The 24,446-nt window shown below is 34.4% G+C and overlaps 1 protein-coding gene across 7 annotated transcripts in view; it reads right to left on the bottom strand.

The window, feature by feature from the left end:
• Positions 1–24,446, bottom strand: part of Dgk (diacyl glycerol kinase 1) — a 419,112-nt gene that overhangs the window by 133,875 nt on the left and 260,791 nt on the right. For all 7 annotated transcript variants that reach the window (XM_090405486.1, XM_090405489.1, XM_090405485.1 and 4 more), the window contains one exon: positions 8,929–9,108. In XM_090405486.1, the coding sequence (XP_090261612.1) occupies positions 8,929–8,992 (64 nt within the window). In that variant the 5' untranslated portion in view covers positions 8,993–9,108. The remainder of the gene's footprint in view (positions 1–8,928; positions 9,109–24,446) is intronic.

Raw genomic sequence — 24,446 nt, 5'->3', positions numbered from 1 at the left:
GGTTGGAAGTATAGAACCGCATAAGGATAAGGACTTTAAACGAAGATGAATTAACTATTTCATACGGAGGTCTTCCCGAAATGGCATTTTTCATGCAAAGAAACAGGTAAGGTGGGCAGAAAATATACACGATACACAAAATACACTGGCCTCATGCTCTAATTCCATAGAACGGTTGACAAATGCCTTAACACAGAGAAAAATTTGGAATATGAAGCTAAGAAGATATCCTAAACACCTTAAATAGGTTATTCAAAGAAGTCTGTACCAGATAATCAAAATTATAATTGGGCCTCATTCTTAAAATTTCTGTTTATACAGCACTTTTTTTTTGCAAGTAATAAGGCAAGAATATACAAAAAAAAAATTAAGGACACATTTTGAAGATAATCTGCAGGAATATGTTCATAAATTTTATGAACATATTACTGCAATATTATGATAATAATAATATAAAAAATTTCAATTTCTAAAACTGAAGCAATGACTTATGGGAGAACCAAAATAGTTAACCGTGTATACGTATGAACGAGTGTAACCCTTGAACTATTTAGTATACGTAACATGTAATAAGTTACGTAAAACAAAAAAGATATTAAAATAATGCATGGAAATAGAAATCAATAAAAGAATGTAGAAGATTAGACTATATCAAAAATAAAAACATTAGAAAGAACTGAATGCATACTGAAAAATATAATACTGAAATAATCCAGCAATATTACCAAAAGATGTTTTCTGGTACAGTCCTAGGGAAACAGACTACAAAAGACTGAAAAGAAGATGGACGAATTCTGATGTAGGTCAAGTATATTACCTATTCACAAAAGAATTGAAAATACCTAATTATCTTCCCGTCCACGTTTAGATTTTGTACCATATCTGCTGGAAAGACAGTTTAACTTAGGAAAAAGTTAAACTGTTTCCTAATTCTCTGACTCCAGACGGCAAGGCATGACTTAGTCAATGCCAATAAAAATGGGAATAATCCAATTTTTCACGGTTTCCGGATTATATAAAAAATCATTAGCTCACACACTATATTAATTATTTACAACGTACAGTTTTAAAATTTGATTCCTAATGTTTTATGCACGAAATTGTCAAGCATTAATAAGAATTCCAACCTTCTTTGGCGGCATATCCATTGCGTGCAACACCAATACTAGTGGTATGTAGATGCTGGTAACTACTATCAAGAGGTAGGTTTGGTACTTTCCAAGAGATAGATATCCTCGTTCTCAAGGTTGGCGTCAGGCTAGGTATCTTTCTAAATAAAAATCCCCGTCTCAAAATCGTCTAAATGGGTAATTATCGGGAATAAATAAAGGCAAACGATAAAGGATCACGGACATTCTAGAACTACATGAAAGCAAGAAGTATAATAACAAAGGAATCAGATGTAGTGATATAACTGAATAAAGATATTAATACAGTACTTGAATCAAAAGATATGGATGATTATATGTCAATTATATGTTATATAGTAGAGTATACCAACATAAATAATACAGGTGGTGTGAATGATGTGTGGCCTTTCCAGCTGATTCCCTGACTGACTACTTGAAGGTCTCTTGTAACAATAATAATATCAGTTTCGAATTGATGGAGCACATCGTAACTGCTAATAAATGGAAAAATTACAAAATGAGAAGAAAAAAATGCACTTTTATAAATAACCTAATTATAATAGTTAAATTGAAACAGGTAGAAGCTGCTTAAATATACAGTATTTCTGTGCTCCTTAACAAAGTTAAAAAGAGGACGAATTTTATTAGGTCAAAAAACTAAATAAATACACTGAAAATGACTATATTGATATCAGGCGACCTGAAATGTAGAGTTGGAAATAATCCACTCTCAAATGTTATAAGTAAATATGCAGAACTTTGCATAAATAATATAAAAAATTGTTGTTGGTTTTCCATTTTTGAATAATTTGACAATATAATTTTCAGAAAAAAAGATATACTTGAGGAATAAGAACTATGATCATATTACTAAATTTAAATTAGTTCCATGCGTAAGAGATGTACCTGTTCTGAGAAAATAAACTCTTCAGATCCTTATTTAGTAGTCGCTAAAACAGAAGTATTTAGAATATCATACAATCACGATTAACTGTACACGTAAATAAAGCCAAAATAAATGAAGATACATAGAAGAGGAACGAACACCTTTAATGAAGATAATTCATACGGCACCCTCTGAAGTATACGTGAAAAGAAAAAAAAAGCAGTTTCATTTCGAACGTAGATAAGAAAATGTTATAAATGGAAAACTATTAGCATACAGACCGCTTCTTCAAAATCAAACATACTCGTAGTAAAAGAAAACTCACCAAGGTTCTTGGGATAAATTTATTACTGAAAGAGAAGATATACAATGGAAGACAAGAAATATCTTACATGATATTAAGGAAATTTACATAAATATACAAAAGATCAATACAAAATACAACCCAAGAGAAGAAAAACAGTGAACGGAACATTATAAAACTTTACGGTATGCTCAAATTTGGTAAAAAAATAACATTGAATATCCGCTCTATATTTATATAGACCCAATTAGAATGGAAGAATTAAAAGCAGAAAAAAAATTGGAAATCAATTTATTGTGTGCTGGATAATATTTACTCTAAAGATTACTAATGTTATAAATAATTGTTGGAGGAAATGTAAAGTGTCATCGGACTGGTAAAGAGCTACATACTGAAGGAAATAACTGTGGAAATGAGAGGAATAAGTTTATATTTAAGACGTTACGAAAGGCAGAACTATTTCAAACGATTTACACCCCCCCCCCCTAGAAGAGGAAAGTGATTTTAGACAAGGAAATTGTGTATAGATAATCTGCCTTAAAGCACATTCTTGAAAATGTCAAGAATTTAATTTGGAGACTCATTTATCCTTTAACGAGGAAGCGTTTGATAAAATAGAGAGGCAAAAATATGGAGTATGATGAAAAACAAGAATATCCGGTTACGCCTCATATAGGTATACACAGTTTGCATAAAAATAAAGTTACAATCAGATAGAAATTAATTCAGTGTTAGGCTGGAGGACGTAGTTTGTCTCCAGTTCTACTTAATATATATGGATCAGATTACAAAAATATAGACAACAAAACAAGATATCCAGTTAACGAAAACTATATAACGAAAGCCATATGCTGATAAACAGATTATAGCTCTGAATTAATAATACTGACAGGAAACTTGAAATGCAATAATTTGAAATAGTGTAATACCATTCAAACTACAAGAACAAAAACAAAAAAAAAATTACACGCAAAAATGGAATAAGATTGCTCCAAGTTTGTACAAACAACGAATTTAGATTAAAAAAATACTTTATTCACAAGAATCAACATAAAGCAATATTAAGAAATAACAGAGGAGAAATGTCTATCGCAGATCACATAACAAACAAGACAGAAAAAATTGGACGGAATATCAGATATAACACTTTTCTAATATCTGTAACACATTCGAAGTGATTAAGGACTACTATTGATAAAATTTCGACTCCAATAAAATATAAGTGAAAAAGCTAAACAAATACAAGGAAATTAATTAAGGAATGGCAGCACAATAATACTAAACCGAAATAGACTAAAAGAACATTAAAAAAAATTATATATATATATATATATATATATATATCCGTGATGAGAATGATATAGATTCTCATTAGGAAAAATTACATGGAACATTAAACAACCGGTATATGAATCAAGAGAACAAACCAACTGGAAATTCAAAACACGGATATGATGAAGCATTAAAAGCATCATCAGAAAACAAAAAAAAAAAATACATTTAAGAAACATGTGTAAGACTAAATGTAGCTAAATATGAAGAATATTAAAAAAATGAAATAAAGATAAAAATAAGATGCATTCATAAAGGGAAGTAATCTGCTGATGCCGTCTTGGTTACATTACAAAAGCAAATAACAAAAAAGCAACAGAATTTAAAACCCAATATGTACGAGGGTGGTCTGAAAAGTTCTCGGCCTCGACCATAGATGGCAACACCGTCGGCAATATTTTTTTTCTTTCTAAGTTGATACATCTGTTCATAAGAATCCCTGCGAAAATGCAAGGCATTCTATTAAATTCTGTTATTCTGTCTTGAAGCAAAAGTGTTGTCTGTATTCCTTGAAATGGATAAAATTGAGTATCGTGCAGTTATAAAATTCTTTGTAAAAGGTTTAACGCAAAAAGAAATTCATTCTAAGTTCATAAATGTTTATTTACGCTCTTCTCCTTCGTTTTCGACAAGTAAGAAATGGGCTACCGAGTTTAGACGTGGCCGTACCAGCCTTTAAGATGATCTACGTGAAGGATGTCCAAATAAGTGTAACAACCCAGAAATCATTGATCAAGTGCACGATATGGTGTTGGATGACCGGCGAGTCAAAGTGCGTGAAATTGCTGAGACTATAAGCATTTCAAAAGAACGTGTAGGATATATTTTGCATGAAAACGCTTTGCGGAAGATGGGGGTGACGCTTGCTCACAGCAGATCAAAAACGCACTCGCATGAGAATCTCTCAACAGTGCTTGGAGCGTTGTAACAAGATTTAAACTGATTTTGTGCGTCGATTTATTACTATGGATGAGACTTTTATTCTCTATTACACACAAGAATCCAAACAGCAGTCATAACAGTGGACAGAAGCCACTTGTTCAGCGCCAAAGAAGACAAAGTCGGTTCCATCAGTAGGAAAGGTAATGGCATCGATGTTTTGAGATGCTAAAAGGCATTTTGTTTATTATTATCTTGAAAAGGGTAAAACAATAACTGGGGAATGTTATTCCGATCTGACCATGGACCTGCCCACAAAGGTGTTTTGGTAATGGGAAAATTAAGGGATCTGCACTATGAATTGTTGGAACATCCACCCAATTCCCCAGATTTGTCTTCCTATGACATCTTTCTCTTCCTAAAACTAAAACTCATTCTCGCTGGTCAGTGTTTATCTTCGAATCAAGAGGTGATTGCAGCTGTAGAGGGTTATATTTTGCAGATCGTACTGATAACCACTAGAGACACGGGATAATGACGGTGGAGCATCGCTGGAATAAATGTATTAGTCGTAAGAGAGATTATGTTGAAAAATAAAAATAGTTTTGAAATTATAAATTCGTTTTTTCATTGTTAGAGAGAACTTTTCAGCCCACCCTAGTATGTGTTTAATTGAATGACAGAAGGCTTTCTCCAAAGTGAGATTACAGGACATCGTGAAAGTACTAGCAGCAAGCAAGCTGCCACTGCTAATCAATGAAATAATCAAAAATATATACACAACAAAGTAATGTGTAATAGGATATCACAACACAAATACGCAGAAAATGCCTCTAAGAAATGGGATCGACAAGGCGATCCTTCAAGTCCATGTTTATTAAACAAAAATATGGAAGAAATAGTAACAATTTAACGATCCTTCAAGTCCATGTTTATTAAACAAAAATATGGAAGAAATAGTAACAATTTAAGAAACAAATAAAATAAAATAAAAAATAATAATTAATTTGGTTGAATATGCAGATATTGTTTTATTACTCGAAGGAAATTAAATTGACTCCAATGCAATTATTTACATTTTAACAGACGTGCAGCAATTTTAAGATGTAAATATCAACAGAGATTTAAAACAATAAAATTGACATTAGAAGTAAGTGGAAAATAACTGGAAGAAGCAATGGAATTTCAATATCTAGGAATAACAGTTAACAATGAAAATATGATGGAGAATGAAGTAAAGAATAATTGCTAAAGGCTAACAACATGTGAAAATGTTGATTGCTCTACATAGTTTTCAATATAAAGATCTAACGAAAGAAAAAAAAAGTAAGAACTTTCGTTTCTTTTATTAGATCTTATATATATATATATATTAATCAGTAGTCCCACCACTATTAATTTTTCAACTTAAAAAAGAAGGTAAACATCACAAATACAACACGCGAAATGAAACTATTACGAAAAACAGTTAATAAAACAAGATTTACGAAGAATGTCAATTAAAACCCATAAGCGAATGAATAAAAAAGAGAATATTAGAATATAATGAATATGGTAACAGAATGGGTGCAAAAAGAATAGTTAAATCAAATTAGCAAAAAACTGTCAACTAACAAAAACTGACCAAGAAAACGATGGACAGATTGCCTGCATTCAAATATTGGAGATGCAAACAAAATCGCATGCTTTAAGCAAAAAGAAGTTACTCCAATTTAAAGTTGAATGTTAAAGACGTGCCATTTATATTGGAGATGCATTCAATGGGTTATATTGCGCCAAGTTCAAAAAACTAATAAATAAAGCATCCTGAAAGTAGCTGAAAAAACATCTTTTTTTTTATTCTTCGTCTCCTGTTCCTCTACCATTTCGACCAAATGTGGAATGCAGTGATTTCGTACATTGCTGCAGATCCATCTGCGAATTTAACTCGACTTAAATGAACTGAGGAAGATTGTGGGGAGCAGATTCCTTATCCCACACCTTATACAGGTTACGCTATTGAATCTATTTTGATTTATTACTCAACTACTTCATCTGAAACAAGCGATATCATAAAAAAGCACCTCATGAGAAAAAGAAATGACAAATTACTGAAGTAGGAGGTTCGCTGCAATGCTTGTCAATGGTAATCCCCCTTCTGAAATTCAAGTAGTATCTACAACAGCAGCCACATCGGTGATAAAGAAATACCAGCAAAATAGCCATTTCTAAATTGCAGGGAACTCAGTACTAATCGCGCTTTTTTACACACACACACATACACTTCATGAGATAGGGTACAGGTACTTCCTTAAAGGGAAGAAATGATTCTGTATTATTCTCACAGTCTATCCTTTCCTGAATAATCCCAACATGCAAATTTCAAAATAGCACTCAATGTCGACAATAAAGAGCTTTAAGTTCACATCCCCTTCGAAGAATTTCTACGCCTTGGAATAGCATTTGTAGAAACGTTTAAGCCCTGCGGACTATGAAGCAGCTCACCAGTGCATTTTCAACTACCAAGCTGATGCTCGAAAAAGAAAGTCACAGAAACTTACTGAATGTAGGAGACAAGAACTAGTCAAGTAAAGAACATGTCAAGGGAAATGAATATTAACATAATAACAGTGTTAGTTTTCAAACTTTAATTTCTTCACAATAAAACAGCCCAAAATCAAATCAATTTAAATCGCCGATTATTTTCATAATTGAATAGAAATTCTTGCAAAGTAGAAAGTGGCACGCCATATTTTCATTAAATGAGGGCTTAAGAACTAGTTGACTACTGAAGCACTCTTCCTTCTTCTTTTAGAATAGAAAGAGAATATTTAAAAAGGAAAATGTCGAATCAAGGAGAGGGGGACGATTAATTTCTTTATTAGCAGGTAATCATGGGGGAGGCAAGCTTCATATTGTAAATGATCTTAAGGATCAAGATAATACTCGGGCCGAGCGATTTTTGACCTTATACAATTCGACAAGATTTGAAAATATTTAATTTATTTGTATGTTGACATTTGTAAAACGTGAATCCTGTTCTAATATCAAATCACCTTTTCAATCTACTCTAGGCATTCAATAGGCAGGGTAATGGTAAAACCTTGGGAAGGGGGATCATTTGCCACCTAGACTACCAAATATCAAACTACTACTTGATCTAGAACCAACAAGATGTCACAGCCGTCCCCCCCCCCTAATTTCAAAGCAAATGCTTTCATCCGCTTCAAATTTTGAAAGTATGTTTAAAATCTGTCGGCATAACTCCGAGATACAACAAATCGAATTCAAGCTTAATTAATTCTTGCAATTCGATGAAGTCTACACTACTTTTCTTAAGAGTTATACTGATGACTATACTCGTGTGTGTGTGTGTCTCTGTGCGTACACAGAGAGAGAAGACGATTTAACCCTATAATAACGCTTAAGGACAGTATTTATTAAGAATCCAGTACCTATTGGCCTTTAAAAGAACAACGACTTCACACAATTGGTTTTCATAACCATAATTTTAGGATTTTTTCGCCATTCCTATTTCTGATTTCCGTGTGTAAATTGCATACTTTCTCCTAGAAAGTTTGCTTGGTTGGCAAATGAAAATCCTAGTTTCCAGAAAGTAAAACCCGACCAGCTAACTCACGCACTTTCCACTGAATAGCCCTGATAATGGCTCTACGTGTTCTAGATGGGATTCGATCCCAAGCTTTCGAACCAAACGGCTTTCTCGCAATAGAATGAGCTATGTAGGCTCTAAGGGAGCTTTATCAATCTAAAGTCTGATGGAATTACGTATTTCATTATATTTATTACGTGTAAATATATGAGGATGAATAGTGCAAAATGCAGTCGACCCTTTCAGAAATATTAACACACACTCCAGTTTTCGCTAATCAACGTTCTTCCCAATCCCATGCCACTAGTTGCGTTCATCCATTGCTTTCTTGAACCATATTGAATTCTTGTGCAATCAGCCAATTTCCAGTACATCAAGCTTTATTAATGTGAATGCGATTCGGCTAACATGATTGATTCATTGGTCAATACGGGGATTTTTAAAATGTTTCATGGCGGTTGCTATTTTATTATCGATTTTTTTAAAAATCAGCTTTGATATTACTTTAATGTCGATCACAAGAACAAATGAAGGCGAATGCAATTGATATACGTGAATCAATGTTATCTATTTTTTTCCATCCAGTTCGGTATTATACGATCGTGAATCTTGATCTAAATTAACATCAAATTTTATATTTTTAATTAATTCGATAAAAAGTTGTATGTACGCAAAATATCTCTAATCTGATTCACATTTATTATAGCCAACTCGATGCGCATTTTTTTTAATCTCTACGAGTTTTTCCTTCCTATAGCAATAAAGAGCACATTTAAGAGAAAACGTACATTAACTGTATACTTACACTGGATGTAGTCCTGCAGTTGCTGGAACTCTGCAGGAGACAGCTTTTCCCATTTTAGTGTCATGATGAGACGATCTAGTCGGCTGCATTAGAAAAAATCGCTGGCCGAGACCATTACGTCTTATGTTTTCCACTTGCAGCGATCAACATGGCGAGGAAACTACTGTAGAACAGTTACATCTGTAGAGAGAGAAACATAATCTTGTAAACACGTGACACAGTTAATTATTTATCGTATATAAAAAAAAGAACATGCTGATGTAAACATATTCAACTATTTAGTTTCTAAGAACAGTGCATGCACCGGGGGTGATAAGAATTGCTTTTCCCCATTTCTCTAATACGAGTTACAGAGAAAGGATAAATGATGATTCCAATGGCGTCATGGAACAAATACCAATTTCGTACCAGTCATCAATATTACTTACGCAAATGAGGAAAAATGAAGAAATGTTTTATTAGCAGTCATTCGCAAGAATACAACAAAAGTGAACACGCGCCAAAAAAAATGAAACTCCTCTTTACATCATCTTACAAAACCAACGTTTTTAAATCAAGTTTATTAAAAATTGATTGTCTTCGAAAACGGGCACATGACGCGAATAAGGGACTCAATGATCATCATTAAGAAGACGTGCTGAAAATGGACTAGCTATTTATGTTCGTTGCTATTCAGGAGAAGCAGAGCGTGGGCAATCAAACCAACAATAAGAATTTGGTTCGGTTTGCGAAACACAAAGAATTTTTTTTAAAGTAGTCATTTGAAATCAGGAGTGTATTAAATGAATGTAGGACGAAGTTAGTTCACGGGAAAAACCCCGTCATACAGTTGTGTGTGTGTGTGTGTGTGTGTGTGTGTGTGTGTGTGTTTTAAAGTTATTTGTAAATAGAAATTAACATGAGAAAAGCAAGTCCATGTCTTTTTGCATTGTTTTATCTTCTTTAAGAAGTCATTCACGCATTTTACTACGCAGTAGTGGAAAATTAAGACAACAGAATTATATACATTTACTCGTTTAATACTAATAATTTAGGTTTAATATCAGCAGCGCCATCTAATGCTTATTCACTTAGTAGGAAAAGGAAAAAAAAGTTATCTTAAAGACCATCTCTTACCTAAAGAATAACGTAACCATTCTTATAAGTTAAGACGATTAAATTTGATTACTTACAACTGTGTTGTAAGTAATCAAATATTTATTAATTAGTCAATTATTGGTCATTAAATAAAATTGGACATTCAGTTGAAATATGCTTGAAACTGAATTTTATAAAATCGTTCAAAATTTAGTTATGAATGAACTAAAATAGTTTAATTAATTCAAAATTGAAAAGTATTAGCTACTGATATTTCTAGTAGTTGAGATTTCATCGAATAACTAGAAGTTTCATTCCAAACACAATGTTCTTAGTTAGTTAGTGAAATCAGCTGGTTTCGATACGGGTTTTATTTCTTCGGGCAAACTTTTTAACCACAAATCTGGTTTTAAAATATTTAGATAAGGTCACATTAAATGCGTGGACTTTACGTAATTATTTAAACGTTAAACATACATCAGCCAATGAATGTGTTTTATTTAATTTTAATTTAATGATATGTTTTATTTAATTACAGCTGGATTTGGAGCACATCTAAGACTCGATGAATGATCATAAAATTTTCCTAACTAAATTTTAATTAAACGATTTATACGGAAGTTCTCATTATTTTCCATTGGCCGATGGAATTAAACAGCACTTATTAGGTTTAAACGAAGCCAAGTGACTTGACCCTGACAAGCTACTGAGCTTAACAGATAAGGTAAAGATGAAGTCATTTCTCCAAACTATTTCAGAAATTTAGTATAATTGTCTAATTCTTGCTTGTTCTTCTCCTTGTAAACCTCAGAGAAGATGCGCAAAATTCATTAATACCCTCAGTGTTCGAAAACATTTTCACGTGATAAATCTTTTTTTTTTTTTTTGGTGGAAAACACGTTTTCTAAAAAAAAGCTCTGATGAAATGATCCAGAGTCAGATCCAGAATGAATGTGTGCAAATGTCATGACCTTTAAGTTGATTATGAACGTCTTCTTAAGTTGATTCTTAAGCATATGTTTAGTATATATCTATCCAAAAGCTGAAGAGAGTTCTTGTTACAGAACCACTTTTTTTTTTTTTTTTTTTTTTTTTTTACTTCATGACCTTGGCGCATACGCTCAAGGAACTCGAGAATAAAGAAAGGCAAAAGGTCAAGGCTAAAGATTTTCCGAGCCAATATCGTTCAGTATTTTGTCAATACGATGGTTATTCGTGTGATCTTTTTTCTTTTTTTATTATTTTGCACTCATGAGTGAAAGTTTAGTTTTGTTTCCGATTTCACCTGTTTCCGATAGCCATCCTTTTTGCCTACCCCTGTAGAGGATGCTTCTCCACCATCACTTGCTTCACGAATTAAAATTGATCTATATAAGCAGCAGTGCCTGGAGGGTGTTGCCGCCTGTGCATCTAGCTATCCTGAGAATTAAGCGGTGTTCTTTTTTTTCCCGATTTCAAGGACGATTTTTAACACGAAGCAGCATCGTTCTTAATATAACTGGTTGCTAACGCCCGAAGTAAAGCTTGCCTGTGATGAAACAAGGGAAAAGGTGTGTGGAAGATGCAAGGAAGTTTGATATTTGCTTGGTTGAAGATCGGCAATAATCTTGAATGCTTAGAGGAAGACTTACAGAGGTTTCGCATTTCATTCCCAGGAGGATCACGAGCCCCGGCGATGAAAACCATGACGCAGATAATAGTAGCAGCGGCAAGAAAACTCATGTCTGTAGAGACGACGTCGCTCCTAGCAACGTGTTGTTACAACAAGCGCCACTGTAGATAAAACAAACTACATTCTTTAGCAAATGCAAGCTTCTGTGCTCGCAAGTGCGTACATACGCACACTAAAATGCACCAACTATGGCGTCGGTTAACGATAAGGGAGGAGGAGGGGGAAGTTTATGACGCTTCTCGATGTCTGTAAATCAAAGAACTCTTTATTGTGGGTTTAGTTTTCGACTTTATGAAAATTTATGGACTTCGTTTCCCAGGAAATTGGATATGTGCGAAAAGACGTCGAAGGCTTACGGTAAATCGGGAGCAAATGTTAATAAACAAAAAGGCATCCTGTTACATGCTATGTACTGAGTGTGCGGAAGACTACTTACTATTTATTCAAATCAAAGTGTGTTTCAAAATTATGCGTATGGCCAGTAATCTGCCTTTAGGATAGGGAAGAATATTTCATAATGTAAAAAAATGTTTTTAAGAAAATCGATTTATTCGCACTCAATTTTGAAGAATGGTGGCGTTGTTGACTAAGCCATCACAAAAGCCACTTCTAATATATTTTTTTTTTGTTTAGGTGTTATGAGAGAGTAATCAGTAAAAGCTTTTTATTGTACGACAGTTGCACTATGAGTAAACAACGCGATTATCGTGCATTATAATCTGACCTGAGCATGAAGTTAAATTAGCGATTGAAATCCTAAAGTAAAATAAAATCCGATTAGGCAAGTAGACAATTCCTAAGAATCCTTGTTTACTTTCACATCGCAGTATATGATTGCCAATCTTGTTTTGGGAATATCAACATACGTACTAATTTGTATTAAGCACGCAACCATTTGAAAAAAGAACCTTTCTGAAAGATGCATTGAAGTTATCGCAGTGAATTACTTTGTTTCTGATTTTCAACGGTACATGGTCCTCTCTATTTTAGCAAATAGTAGAGTTTTGATCCTTCTTTTAAAGGAGGAAAAACAAACGTCACACTGGAAGGAGTCCAGACTTTATATAAAGGATGTTCGATTCTTCTCGCATTACCGATTTGAATAACCTTCATGGACGATTTCGTCAAATCACTTGTATTATTACTAAGTACGGCGAATTTGGAGATGAATTTCGTACATGGTATATTACTGATGGAAACCACGTACTTATTACAACCGAACAATAAGGATTCTTACTGATAACAAAAGCAAATATAAACTTGTCATTCTTACTTTATCATTAAAATATTTATAATGCATGCTCCAACACTAACTCGGGTTCCTAGATATGAAAACACATTTCAAATTAATTTAGGACGAATATTCCTGCATGTAATGTCTTCTTGACAACATACGACCTCGTTTTGCACAAATCATGCAAATACAGATTCGTCAAATGAATTAAGAATGTTTAGAGATATCCTCCATACAGTGCGGATAACTTTCTTTTTTCCGAGTGCTGTGAAATGATCTAAAGATCGTCGTATCTACTACCGAAATAAACTTCCCTAGGTCTCCAAGAAGGCAATTAAGCATTTGGCGAAGGAATGGGATGCATGTCGCATCCAAGGTATTTCATGTGACAATCAAATACAACTCCTGTAGTTGCGCACAACAGTATATCGAATATACTTCCTTATATACTTTTCAACAGTGGATGTTATGGAACTAATATATCTTTCGTAGTAAAACTAAATGGTTATTTAAATTATCTAGGGCGTCTCTTTGGGGATGATCGTCGAAGAGAGATAAAATCTTTTCTTAAGTCCAGAGAAGAACAGTTTTTTTTCCTACCATACGTGAACTTGACGGAGATATTTGAGTAGATTAGGTGGCAGAGGGTGTAACTTAATGTATTCTGATGGAGGCTTTAATTTCATAAAGTCGCTCTAACTGCATTAAGGTGTGCGATTTCAATGACTATTTTCCCCTTTAGTGCATCTTTTAAGAACACTCGACTGTTGTAGAATGGGGAGAAGTCATTAAAAGAAAGATGAAGTGGAAAGGTTAGGATTGAAGAAGCAAACTTTTCGAAGAAACTTTGTCCATAAATGACATCAAAGGGAGCCTATTAATAAAATATATGTAACTAAAAACGCACTCAGATACTTTCTGACAGGACACGCAATAAACGAAAGTGAAATTCAGCCAGCCTTATCATCTACCGAATATCCATTATCCAGGCATTTGCAGGAGGAACGCTCGACAATTTTCACTTTACCATCTGGAGCCGTGGAGAATCAGCGGCGCCTACGAAATCGATGGCTTCTGTAAACCGTAATTTAAAAGCCAAGACCACACTTCGCGGAATGCGAACTTGTGACAAGATGCAGTGCGGAGGATGCGATAGGAAGGGAAAACTAAAGATAGATGAGTCTGTTAGTTATAAACAATACAACCAGGGATATTTAAATACGATCCCCCCCCCATGAGTGAATTAAAAAAAGTTAATTAAGACACCGACTGTTCTGTATATTCTTATAAGCATGAGTCTTTCTTGGCATCTGTACAACTTCTGCTGGGTTCGCATTCACTTTTATTCAATTCTTTAACTGTAGTGTTTTCCACGGGCGACTATTGTTACAATACTACAGTTGCTCTAGAAGCAAAATGTACCAATTTATTCAGGCAATCAGCCTTTAAGTAAAGTATGTCACTGGTATTGTACTCTTAAAGAAGCTAAGACAGCGCTCGTGATTCATGGGAAAAGAAATTGGGTTGTTCTGAGACGGAGATAAAAGTGACGTCTATTATAATGAATGAATGTCTGTATGTGTGGGTTGCCATTTAGGAATACATGTAGACAGAAACAGAGAAGGAAAGCGAAATATAAACGGAAAATCAAAGGACTTCCACCATCCCAAACCGTACACATTTATTGAAAGAGTTAATACCCTTCAACAATATACGCGGACTTGTTTTTGCTATTTACTTTTTAGATAAACAGGGTCTTGCGCATGTCTTAAAATGTACTCTCTGCAGTTAGCAGATTACAAAATAGGATGTATTCTGCTACAACTGCATCTATAAAATAGGTTTCAGTGTGTGTGTGTGGGTGGGTGGAAGAGTTAACTTAACAGGCATTCAATCAAAGATAAAGCGTAGAAGAATAAAATACAAACAAGAGAAACTATTTAAAATAATGTAAAAAAAAAATTATACGAGACATTTCAGAACAGTATGCCGTATTATTCATCGCAATTTTTAGAGCGCATAAAACCCTTCAGCTCAAAGTACTTCACGTCATCGGCTTTTAACAGTGAATTTACGTTTTGAATATTTATTGAAATATCTTTCGGACAACAGAAAGATGGAATGGTTAGGCTGCAGTACCAGTTCCCATAGAAACATGACATCATACTTGTCTAAATAAACAGTTTTTAGTATAAACAAAACACGTTTATGAATAAACCAACTCCAAAGAAACGGTCAAAAACATATTGCCGAGCGAATGTGATAGATTTAATCAGTAATTAGAAATCTCAAGAAAAATAAAAGTCAAACCAAAAGGTCAAAATGCTCTAACAACATGATTGCGTCTCGGGGAGATTTTATAGGGGAGTAGACTACTTCAATATAGATCAAAACCATGCATTGTTTTAGAAGATTCGTACATAGTTTAAAACAAAGACACATGGGGAAAAAATAAAGAATTACATCAGACTTACAGAAGGCTGGAAATTATGCCATGACGTTTTTTCTGTACCCACCTTTTTTGGGAGGGGGGCCAATTTGTATTTTCCATTACATTATATATATTTAAATTTTTTAACTTAATTTATTCTTGTTTTATTTGATAAACTAGTGTCTTGAAGATAGCAATATTATTATTACTTGTCACCTCCAGGGAGTCCAAAGACTCATCGAGAGAGGGCACCTACTCTACAACTCTCTCCACCAACACGATCTACAATGACCCACAACTACATCTACCGCCCACCGCTACCATTTTCCCAGACAATCACAAACATCCATGCCCATGGCAGGATTCGAACCCGTAGCCTTTTGGCTGGAGAGCAGATAAGCTAACCACTCGGGCTATATTTGTCCATTTAGTGTAGATCAAAAAACGAAATTCTTCATGTAATATAATAAATGCCAACTAGTAGGCTTCCTTAAATTCAGCTAACAGAGCAGTGGGCAGAAAATATTGAAATAGCAATTTGATTGCGGGAAAAGCAATCAAAACTTGAAATGTGGAAAATCAGTTGGAGTAGATGATGTTCAACCAGAAATTCTTGTCAGTCTGGTTGACCTGGTTTATGTATCCACTCTCGAACTAACAGGAACTTGAATCTCACCGATAGGGAATGAATTTTATCGGCCAGTGAGAGATCGTCCCTTATTGAAGGCTTAAGAGTTCAACGTTAGGTCTTTACAATAGCGTTTGAGGATTATGACAGAAATACTAATAATAATACAATAAAAATATAAATATTTAGTCCTCCCACTGTACTAATGCTGCAACCTTCGATTGGTAGGGGACACATTAAAATATGGAAGTATAAAAGTTGTACAGTGGCTACACTTATATACTGCTGTTCAAAAGCTAACGACAAACTATATTTTTACCTGTATATGAAAAACCTTTCATCACCACAGCCAAATGTGGACGTACATTTATTGCAAGCATACTAATAAACTATATTACATAAATATGCTTTTAATTTCATACAAATTAAATTGCAATACGTTTTTGGCAAAAGTTACACATTTCTTAAGGACATAGTTAAAGGATTAACGTATGGTGCTTACAGAAAATCTATCCGAAGAGACATTTCCGTATGTAATATGTGCACCCCGAAATACGATGCAGCTCTCACAATGCCGTACCGTGCTTAGCACCAAGCGATTCATTTCTTGAGATAAAGTGCCCCACTCCTTCATATAGACAAAACGTGTTCTGTGCGATTGAGAACTAGAGAACGTGCTGGATTTATTTTTTTGACTATTAATCGAATCGAGTGTCCAGCACTCGATTCGATTAATATCGTTGGTCTCCCGAAGTATCTTCACTGCTCGTGTAAGATGTGATGTGACATTGTCATCCATAAAAATTCTTCACCTACAGCATCACGGAACAATTGAACGTGATGAAGAACTTCGTTGCAATATCGTTTACTAGTCATGGTCCCTTTTTCTATTACTTGTAGCTCGATGTGTCCATTAAGCATAAAGCCTCCCCACACCACGATCCAAGCACTACCGTACCTTTCAAGAGCTCTCTCTCTCGATGCCACTTTCAAGTCAGATCAAGTGTCGTCTAGCATCGGAGGAAAATCTAAAACGACTTAGAACATTCTCGCGATGCCATTTTCACGTCAGATAAAGTATCCTCTAGAATAATAAGCTAAACTAAAACGACTCATCTATAAAGAGTACATTACCGCATTGGTATCTTGTTCAATCATTTTATGGATACAAAATCATTGGAAACATGCTCTACGATGAGCTGTGGATAAAGGGATGCAAACTATAGGCCTTCGGGCACATAGGCCTAGTTGTCGCAGATGTCTTCCGACAATTTTTTGAGATATCTGCATACCTGTGCTTGAATGAAGCAGACTTGCAATCTGAACTGCCGCAGTGCGTCGATTACATTTTGATGTTATATCCAAAAACCTATCTTTGTTCTCCGGGATAGAGCGAGGGTGATCTCTTAGCAAAGATCTACATCAAATTCCATTGGTTTAAAACACTGCAGTAGAGCCTTGAACAACGCTATGTGAAACTCTGGCAATATCAGTAATTCTAAGTCCTTCAAAGCTTTCCAATAATTCTTCTCCGCGTGAAATCATCCAGATGATGTCTGAGACATTACAAGCGCGCGATTCGAAAATTTCAATGTCTACTCACTTTCTACTCGAAATCGCCACTTATTTAAATTTCCGCAAGTCGATTCGTCTGAATTTGCGGTTGTAATCTTCAAAAATAGTGTTCGTCCTTAGATTTTGGACGGCAGTGTATAATTCAGAAGTATGGACAAAGTCAAACACCAGATGACTGGAGTGCAGCTCTTATAGTTCTAATCTATAAAAAAAAAAAAAGAAATAAAACTGGATGCGAGAATTACAGAGATATTTCTCCTAGTTAGTATGCTAGGTAAGATTTATGCAAGCGTATTTGAGAAGAGGCGAGAAAATATTCTGGAAGAACATGTTCGGTTCAGCTGAACAGAGTTTAAGTTGTAACAGAAGAGTTAGAATTAAATGATACACAGGAAGATTGTCTGATGTAAAATCAGGTGTTTAAGACAAGATGCGGACTATCTCCACTGTTATTTAGCATCTACGGATCATATTCTGAAGGAATTAAATCCCATATCAAAATTGGAGATGCTAATAACTGCTCTAAGAAAATGAAAATCAGCAATAAAATATAAATATTATGAAAACAGGGAAGTACACTGAATATATCGACATCCTGAATGGAGAATATAAAACAAGTAAGCCATTTCAGCTATTCAGGCACAATTTTGTTGTGAGCGAAGATGTCGAACTAAACAAGGAAATGGACAATAAAACAGGCAAAGTTGGTATGTGATGAGGGGTCAAGTGAATAAATTTATATGGAATAACATCAATTAATCAAAACAGAGTATTTAAGCCAATTTTAACTTATGGATAAGTTAAAGTTGGTCAAGAAAACTTAGGGGAGTGAAGACATCAACAATAGCAGAATCACATAAAAATTATATAAGACGGAATCGGAGATTGTTAGGAAGAAAGATTGTGTGGTCACAGCTAATCTTGTGGTATGTTCTATTGAACAAAATGGAAGATAAAACGTCAATAAAACAGTGTTTATTTAAGCTTGGAAAAAGACCTAGAAGAAGACCAAGATCTACGTAGATAAACGAAGTTAGAAGGTGCTGTAAAAGACTGAAATAAGATCTAACAGTAATTGAATACCGGCAACTTGATGTTTTCAGACTACTTGTGAGGAAAATTGTAGACAGGATGTTAGCATAATAATGTACTTTTCACGACGTACTACCATACTATCCTGTACAACACTTGATGAAGTAGGAAAATGCATGATAGTTCATCTAGTCCATGGGTGGCCTTGGAGTTTGCCTGAGCTTGTTACTTTATTATAGAGAAAATGTATTCCGAAACATTAATCGCAGTTTCAATTAAAGCGATTCTATATGACAAACGAACTATTCTTATTTTGCATAAGGTGCGTGTGGGATGTTCATGCGCTAAAACGGGACGCCTAATAATTTAAGTATCGAAGAAAAGTGTGGCCTGAACAATAACGTATCCGCTGCCCGAGTACCTTTATTCTTTTGTATATGTAAGTGCTATCTGACCTTTCCATTATAACTGAGCAGCGCCTCTTTTTCCCTGGCGTATTTTATTCAATTAGTTCTCGGCGAGAAAGAATTGGAAAGGCACTGTCTATTCCATTAAAAAGGATCCATTAGGTGACGATATTGAATTATGTCGGAGCAAGACGTTATTCCTAAGATAAGAAAGTGTGCGGCTCACCACTCAGCGAGCAGGAAGTGAGAAGATGGTAAATGATATCCTTATAAATAACAGAAAACGAATTCTTTACCAGAACGTAGTCACCTGCTAAACCAGACTAATGGAGTTTTAATTACCAGTTTGATAATAAAAACAGGCATTTACGAAATGACTCTTAACCTTTAAGAAAGTATAGTTATAGGTCATACACGATGCGGGAGCTTTTTTTTTTTTTTTTTTTTTTTTTTAAATACGTACTGATGAAAAATCTCTAACCAAATATATTGGTATAGCAATGCTATTTGTTAACTTGAAAAACAATCCTATGTCAACCTTTCGCTTTATGATTTACTTTCAAAGTAACCCTAGTACGATGTGTGGCCTTACTTCGAATAGTTCAACCGGGAAACAAATTCGATACAAGTCGAAATCAAGTAATCAAACACTTTCTGCCCAGTCACGATAATCCTTTCCGCTAGAGAGAACTCGAATTTTGCTTTCGGGATTACCATCAACTGATGAGGAGAAACCAAATCTTCGCCACTGCTCAGTGAATGAAGTTTACAATGTAACTGCAGAAGACACACACACGTAATACAAGTAATATCCTCCATGTTTGCGCGCACATTCCTAACCGAAATCTTAGGCAGTTCACTTCAATCATTGAGCAATTTCATACGTCACCGACTTAATTATACAGTTGAATATTTTCCCGAAGGACTAGTTTCTATAGGAACCACGAGAAGTCAAGTTTATAATCATAAGTCTTCAAATTAAATGGCAAACTGTTTCCTGATGTCAGTGTTATATTCTAAGGCATGTCTTACTGTATCAATCCAACTAGGTCTACTTCTAGATCGTTTTCCTGTTATCCTGGCAAAAATCATATTTTGCCATCTTTTTCTCCCAGATCCATTCTGTTTAAGTGACTATGCCACCTGCGGGTTAGCTTTGCCCTAAACACTCATGAATACTAACACTCAAGTTCCCTCCTAACATAAACCTGTTTCATATGATTGTCATAATTCTATCTGTATTCTCCCTTAATCTTTCTCAGCACTCTCATATGTGTGGTCATCAGTCTCTGATCAACTGTTTTATTTCTAACCCAGATCTGAGATATCCATACGTTAAAACTAGTTTGAACATCATCTTGTATAGTTTAGTGTTTTGATTAATTTCTTTTCTTCCATATAAAAATAATCAGCTGATTCCCGACCATATTAGTTTTGCTAAGTCTTTAGTTTGTAATCTTCGCTAAATGTTTTGTCTAAATAACTGAAATGTGTTACTTGTTCTTCATTCAGGCTGCAGTTGATGCTTTCGGTTTTCCTGCTTTACTTCATTGCTGATTTTCATATAAAATTTATTACAACAGTTATTCAATAGAATTAGAGAATGCTGCAGACGTCTACCGTAAAGTAAACTAAAGATCTGCGATTAACATATCCAATTTTGATACCAGGCTTAATAATAATTTCGTCTATAATTTGATCTAAACATATGATGAATAACAGCGTAAATAACGTCCACCTTTGTCTCATGGTAGGAGACAAGGCTGCACATTATCTGCCCTGCTATTCATCATGATTTTACACAGACCTCTTCCTATATTTTAAAGTCTACACTACGTATTGCAACTCACATATTGTGACTATGTACTGACTCGATAATAAGGCCTCGTTTATACTATACAGTTTTAACATTTTGTGCAGCTTTTCTCTTGATACCATGTCACACGTATTTTACAAAGCTACAAAACTTAAATACAGATCCTTGTTTCGTTTAGCAATCTTTCAAATGAAATTACTCCAAAACATTTAGTACATCTTCGGTTAACGTATCGCCATCATCTCTAATTCTTTTGTTGTTTTTTTACATTATTCGTTCCTTCTTTTCTAAGCTAAGTATTTGAATAGCCTACAGTTAAGCTGACTTTTCCCTGTTCGCCTTGGTTCCCTGATAAAAACAGCGGAGGCGTTATTTAACCGGCCGATCCTCCTCAGTTTGCATGAAATTTTATCGTGTTATACCACCATTTCGTAGCGTGATTTAAGCCAATAAGAATACAATTTGTTCGGATAAATCCCCAACTGCCAGTCCATCCTTGGTCGTTCAGTATCTGGGTAGATATACTTACGTTGTGCACCAAAAAGGTGAGGACTGGCATTAGATCACAAGTCCCAGTCGGTTCTCCGCATTTCTCAAGTCTATTTGGCTCTTCCGGTTATCCAGATTCAATCGTTAACTTACCCTGTGAATAGTTAACTATTCATATATGGTACTAAAATAAAGAGCCAAAAGGCTTCAGTTCGGCGATGCAAAATTATCTAAGTGGATATTAGATCCAGCCTTATTTAAAGCCGAATGTAGAAACTATAAAAGTAACCTAACAACTTTGGAGGGAAAAACTTCAAGTGCATTATATTAAGCACTGATTTACGCTATTCTTCTTCAGCTACAAGAAATAGTAACAATCACTTTCATTATCGACAAATGATTTTACAAAATACATTTGTTAAGAATTTATGATCACTAATTTTTGGAAAATAATCGTTTATTTTCAATAGTGGTTATATAAAATTCGTAGAAACTTGCCGTAAGAGACTATCTATGGAACTTTTAAGACTGATATCGGTCCACCAACAAGCACCTCACAATGGGTGCTGAAATTCATTGCCACCTCAAGACATTCAGAAAATAATTTTATGTAGAGTACCTAAACCTAAAAATGGGAAGGTTAGTAAAATCTCTTGTAACTTTTGACATACTTATATTTTAAGATCTTAATAAATTCCTCTTCAACATCTAGGCTACATATGCCTGTTTCGGCATTTCTCTTCCTAGTTCTCCCTTATTTCATCGTTTGTTCTATCCATTCCTCTACATCCTTTAACTTCTCTATGATTTTTTTCATATTAGATCCTTGTATTCTACTTTCATTTCTTTTTCATGTTAACTATTCTCCAAATCGTAACTTTTGGTATTGCTATGACAGAAGCCGGTTGTTCAGCGCCAAAAAGGACAAAACAGAATAACGGGTCTGAATGGCAAAACTAAAAACATGAGAGTTGTGTCATGGGTAAAAAAAAAACATTTTTTGATCAAGGTGTCAGAAAACGGGAGGGGAGGTTCCATCAACAGAAAAGGTCATGGCATTGGTTTGTCTTTTAGTACCACAGATAGTTAAAAATACTGTTTCTAAAGAAATTTATTATTAAATAACCACGTTCCAGTACTTTCAATAAAACTTTCACACACATCTTGATAGTTGTAGGGAAAACAAGGGAATATCGCTAATCTATAAGTAGACAGTTTAACGATACTAACTGCGATGCATGTTTGACGTAAAAGTGAGTTTGAATTAGACTATTTTAATTGCAAAATTACGAAAAACAAAGATTGTATACAGTATATAGCTAAAACGACCAAATTTAACTTTGTGATAACGTAAGTATGCAATTCTGAAACAATTTTTATGACAGTACAGTCATTCCCTATCTGGCTTTATCCATAAGCCTTGTTCAAGCTTCTGTCTATATATACGCATGCTCAAATATATTGCACATATTTTAGCAAAGAGATACAGTATATTATCATATAATTACTCTACACTTGGGGGCTGAGCACATTTTTGAAAGCTCTGATATTTTTTGGAAAAATAATCCAATATTACGATTATAAAAAGCTAAAATATATTTATTATTTGCTAAATGTGTTTATAATTGCAGTTGCTTTATAATAATCGTCTGCACAGATATTCTAAAGGCTCCAAGAATAATTATGAAAACAACGTGAAGAAATTAAGCGTTTAAAAAAGTTATTTTTAAAAAATATTTGAAGCTATTTGAACCTTAATTCTACAGCATAAGTGCATTATCATTTCTGTAAGTTTGCATTTATTTAGTTACACAACGCTAAATTTATAGATTAGGCAGTTGCCAAGTCATTTCCGATTGTCTATTTACTTATAATAAAATATTATTCCCTTCTCACTTTCAGCATGACTGAGCACCGAAAACGAAACATCCCTAATAACAAATATTATTTGAATCGCTTATTGGATTCTCTGACAACATATATACAATGTTCTCCTGTACGTCCACAGATGCGAAACCCTTCGACACTTATGCGCATGTCAGAAGAAGGAGAATCCATTCCGATAATAGGGTAATCAATCCGCATTTTATTTTCGGGATGAGTTATCTTCTGGGATGAGTTGTTTATTATTACACGTCGGAAAATTAACTTCTCTTTCATGATCATTGTAGGTTTTAAAGTGATAACTATTTTGCTTGTATAACAGTTGGAAAATTTTACCTATAAAGCACGTGATTTCGCGTGTTGGTGACCAATTCGTACATCCTTTATTTCTTTCTCCCCTTCAGCATGAATTGACTCTCCTTGGCACGTTGCCAGACTAGGGTCCCTGATATGTGGTCGGACAGTGCGTACCGTTTCCTACCATTTTTTTAAAAAAATTAAATATTAAGATAACAGCCTATTCGTGATTTAATTCAACTTACTTCCTCTTCATCACGGTGTGAGTGGACATTGGTCTGAGGTTTTGTGAACGTGGTCCTGCTCAGCATGTTTACTACTGAAGAGATGTGCTAATGAAACAAACGGATGATGTCATAAAAAGCGACACTTTGTGTGAAAGAAGTAAATTTCACTGTAAAGCAGTTAAAAAAGGTGCAATCCTTCACCATATAATTACACATACCTTCATACTCAACAGCTTTCTTTCAAAATGGGATGCAATGCTTTATCCATTTAGTAATGCACATTTAGACAGATTCTACATGCATACATTCATACCCAGTTTTGTTCTTTCAAAATTGGATGTGCAGAAACTAATATTCGAGAAAACACGGTTTATTTAAAATTCTAAAACAACCTAATGTGGCAGTGAACTAGTCTGAGTTTAATTACTCTCTAAATGATGCACTGTAACTGAACAAACACAATTTTGCATACCTTAAATTCATTTATTACGCGATATCAATTTGCCATGATATAAAAATTAAAAAAAAAAAAAAAATACCGGTCCGTTTAGCTACGTTAACCATCAGGAATACTTCGGCCACTTAAAAATGATCACACATACACAACGGCATTTTTTTCTCTTACGGATAACGGACAACCTAATCACGATCCCGAGTTAAACTTCATCGGCATTTTTCCCCTTTTAGGTTACCGATACGAAATCTGTGCCAAAATTATTTAACGGGAACTCCGTCATTAATTACGGAAA

The sequence above is a fragment of the Typopeltis vanoorti genome, chromosome 15 (genome assembly GCF_054136105.1).
Source record: "Typopeltis vanoorti isolate ZY-2024b chromosome 15, IOZ_Tvanoo_1.0, whole genome shotgun sequence".
NCBI lineage: Eukaryota > Metazoa > Arthropoda > Arachnida > Uropygi > Thelyphonidae > Typopeltis > Typopeltis vanoorti.
This window is presented reverse-complemented; position numbering and strand designations above follow the sequence as displayed.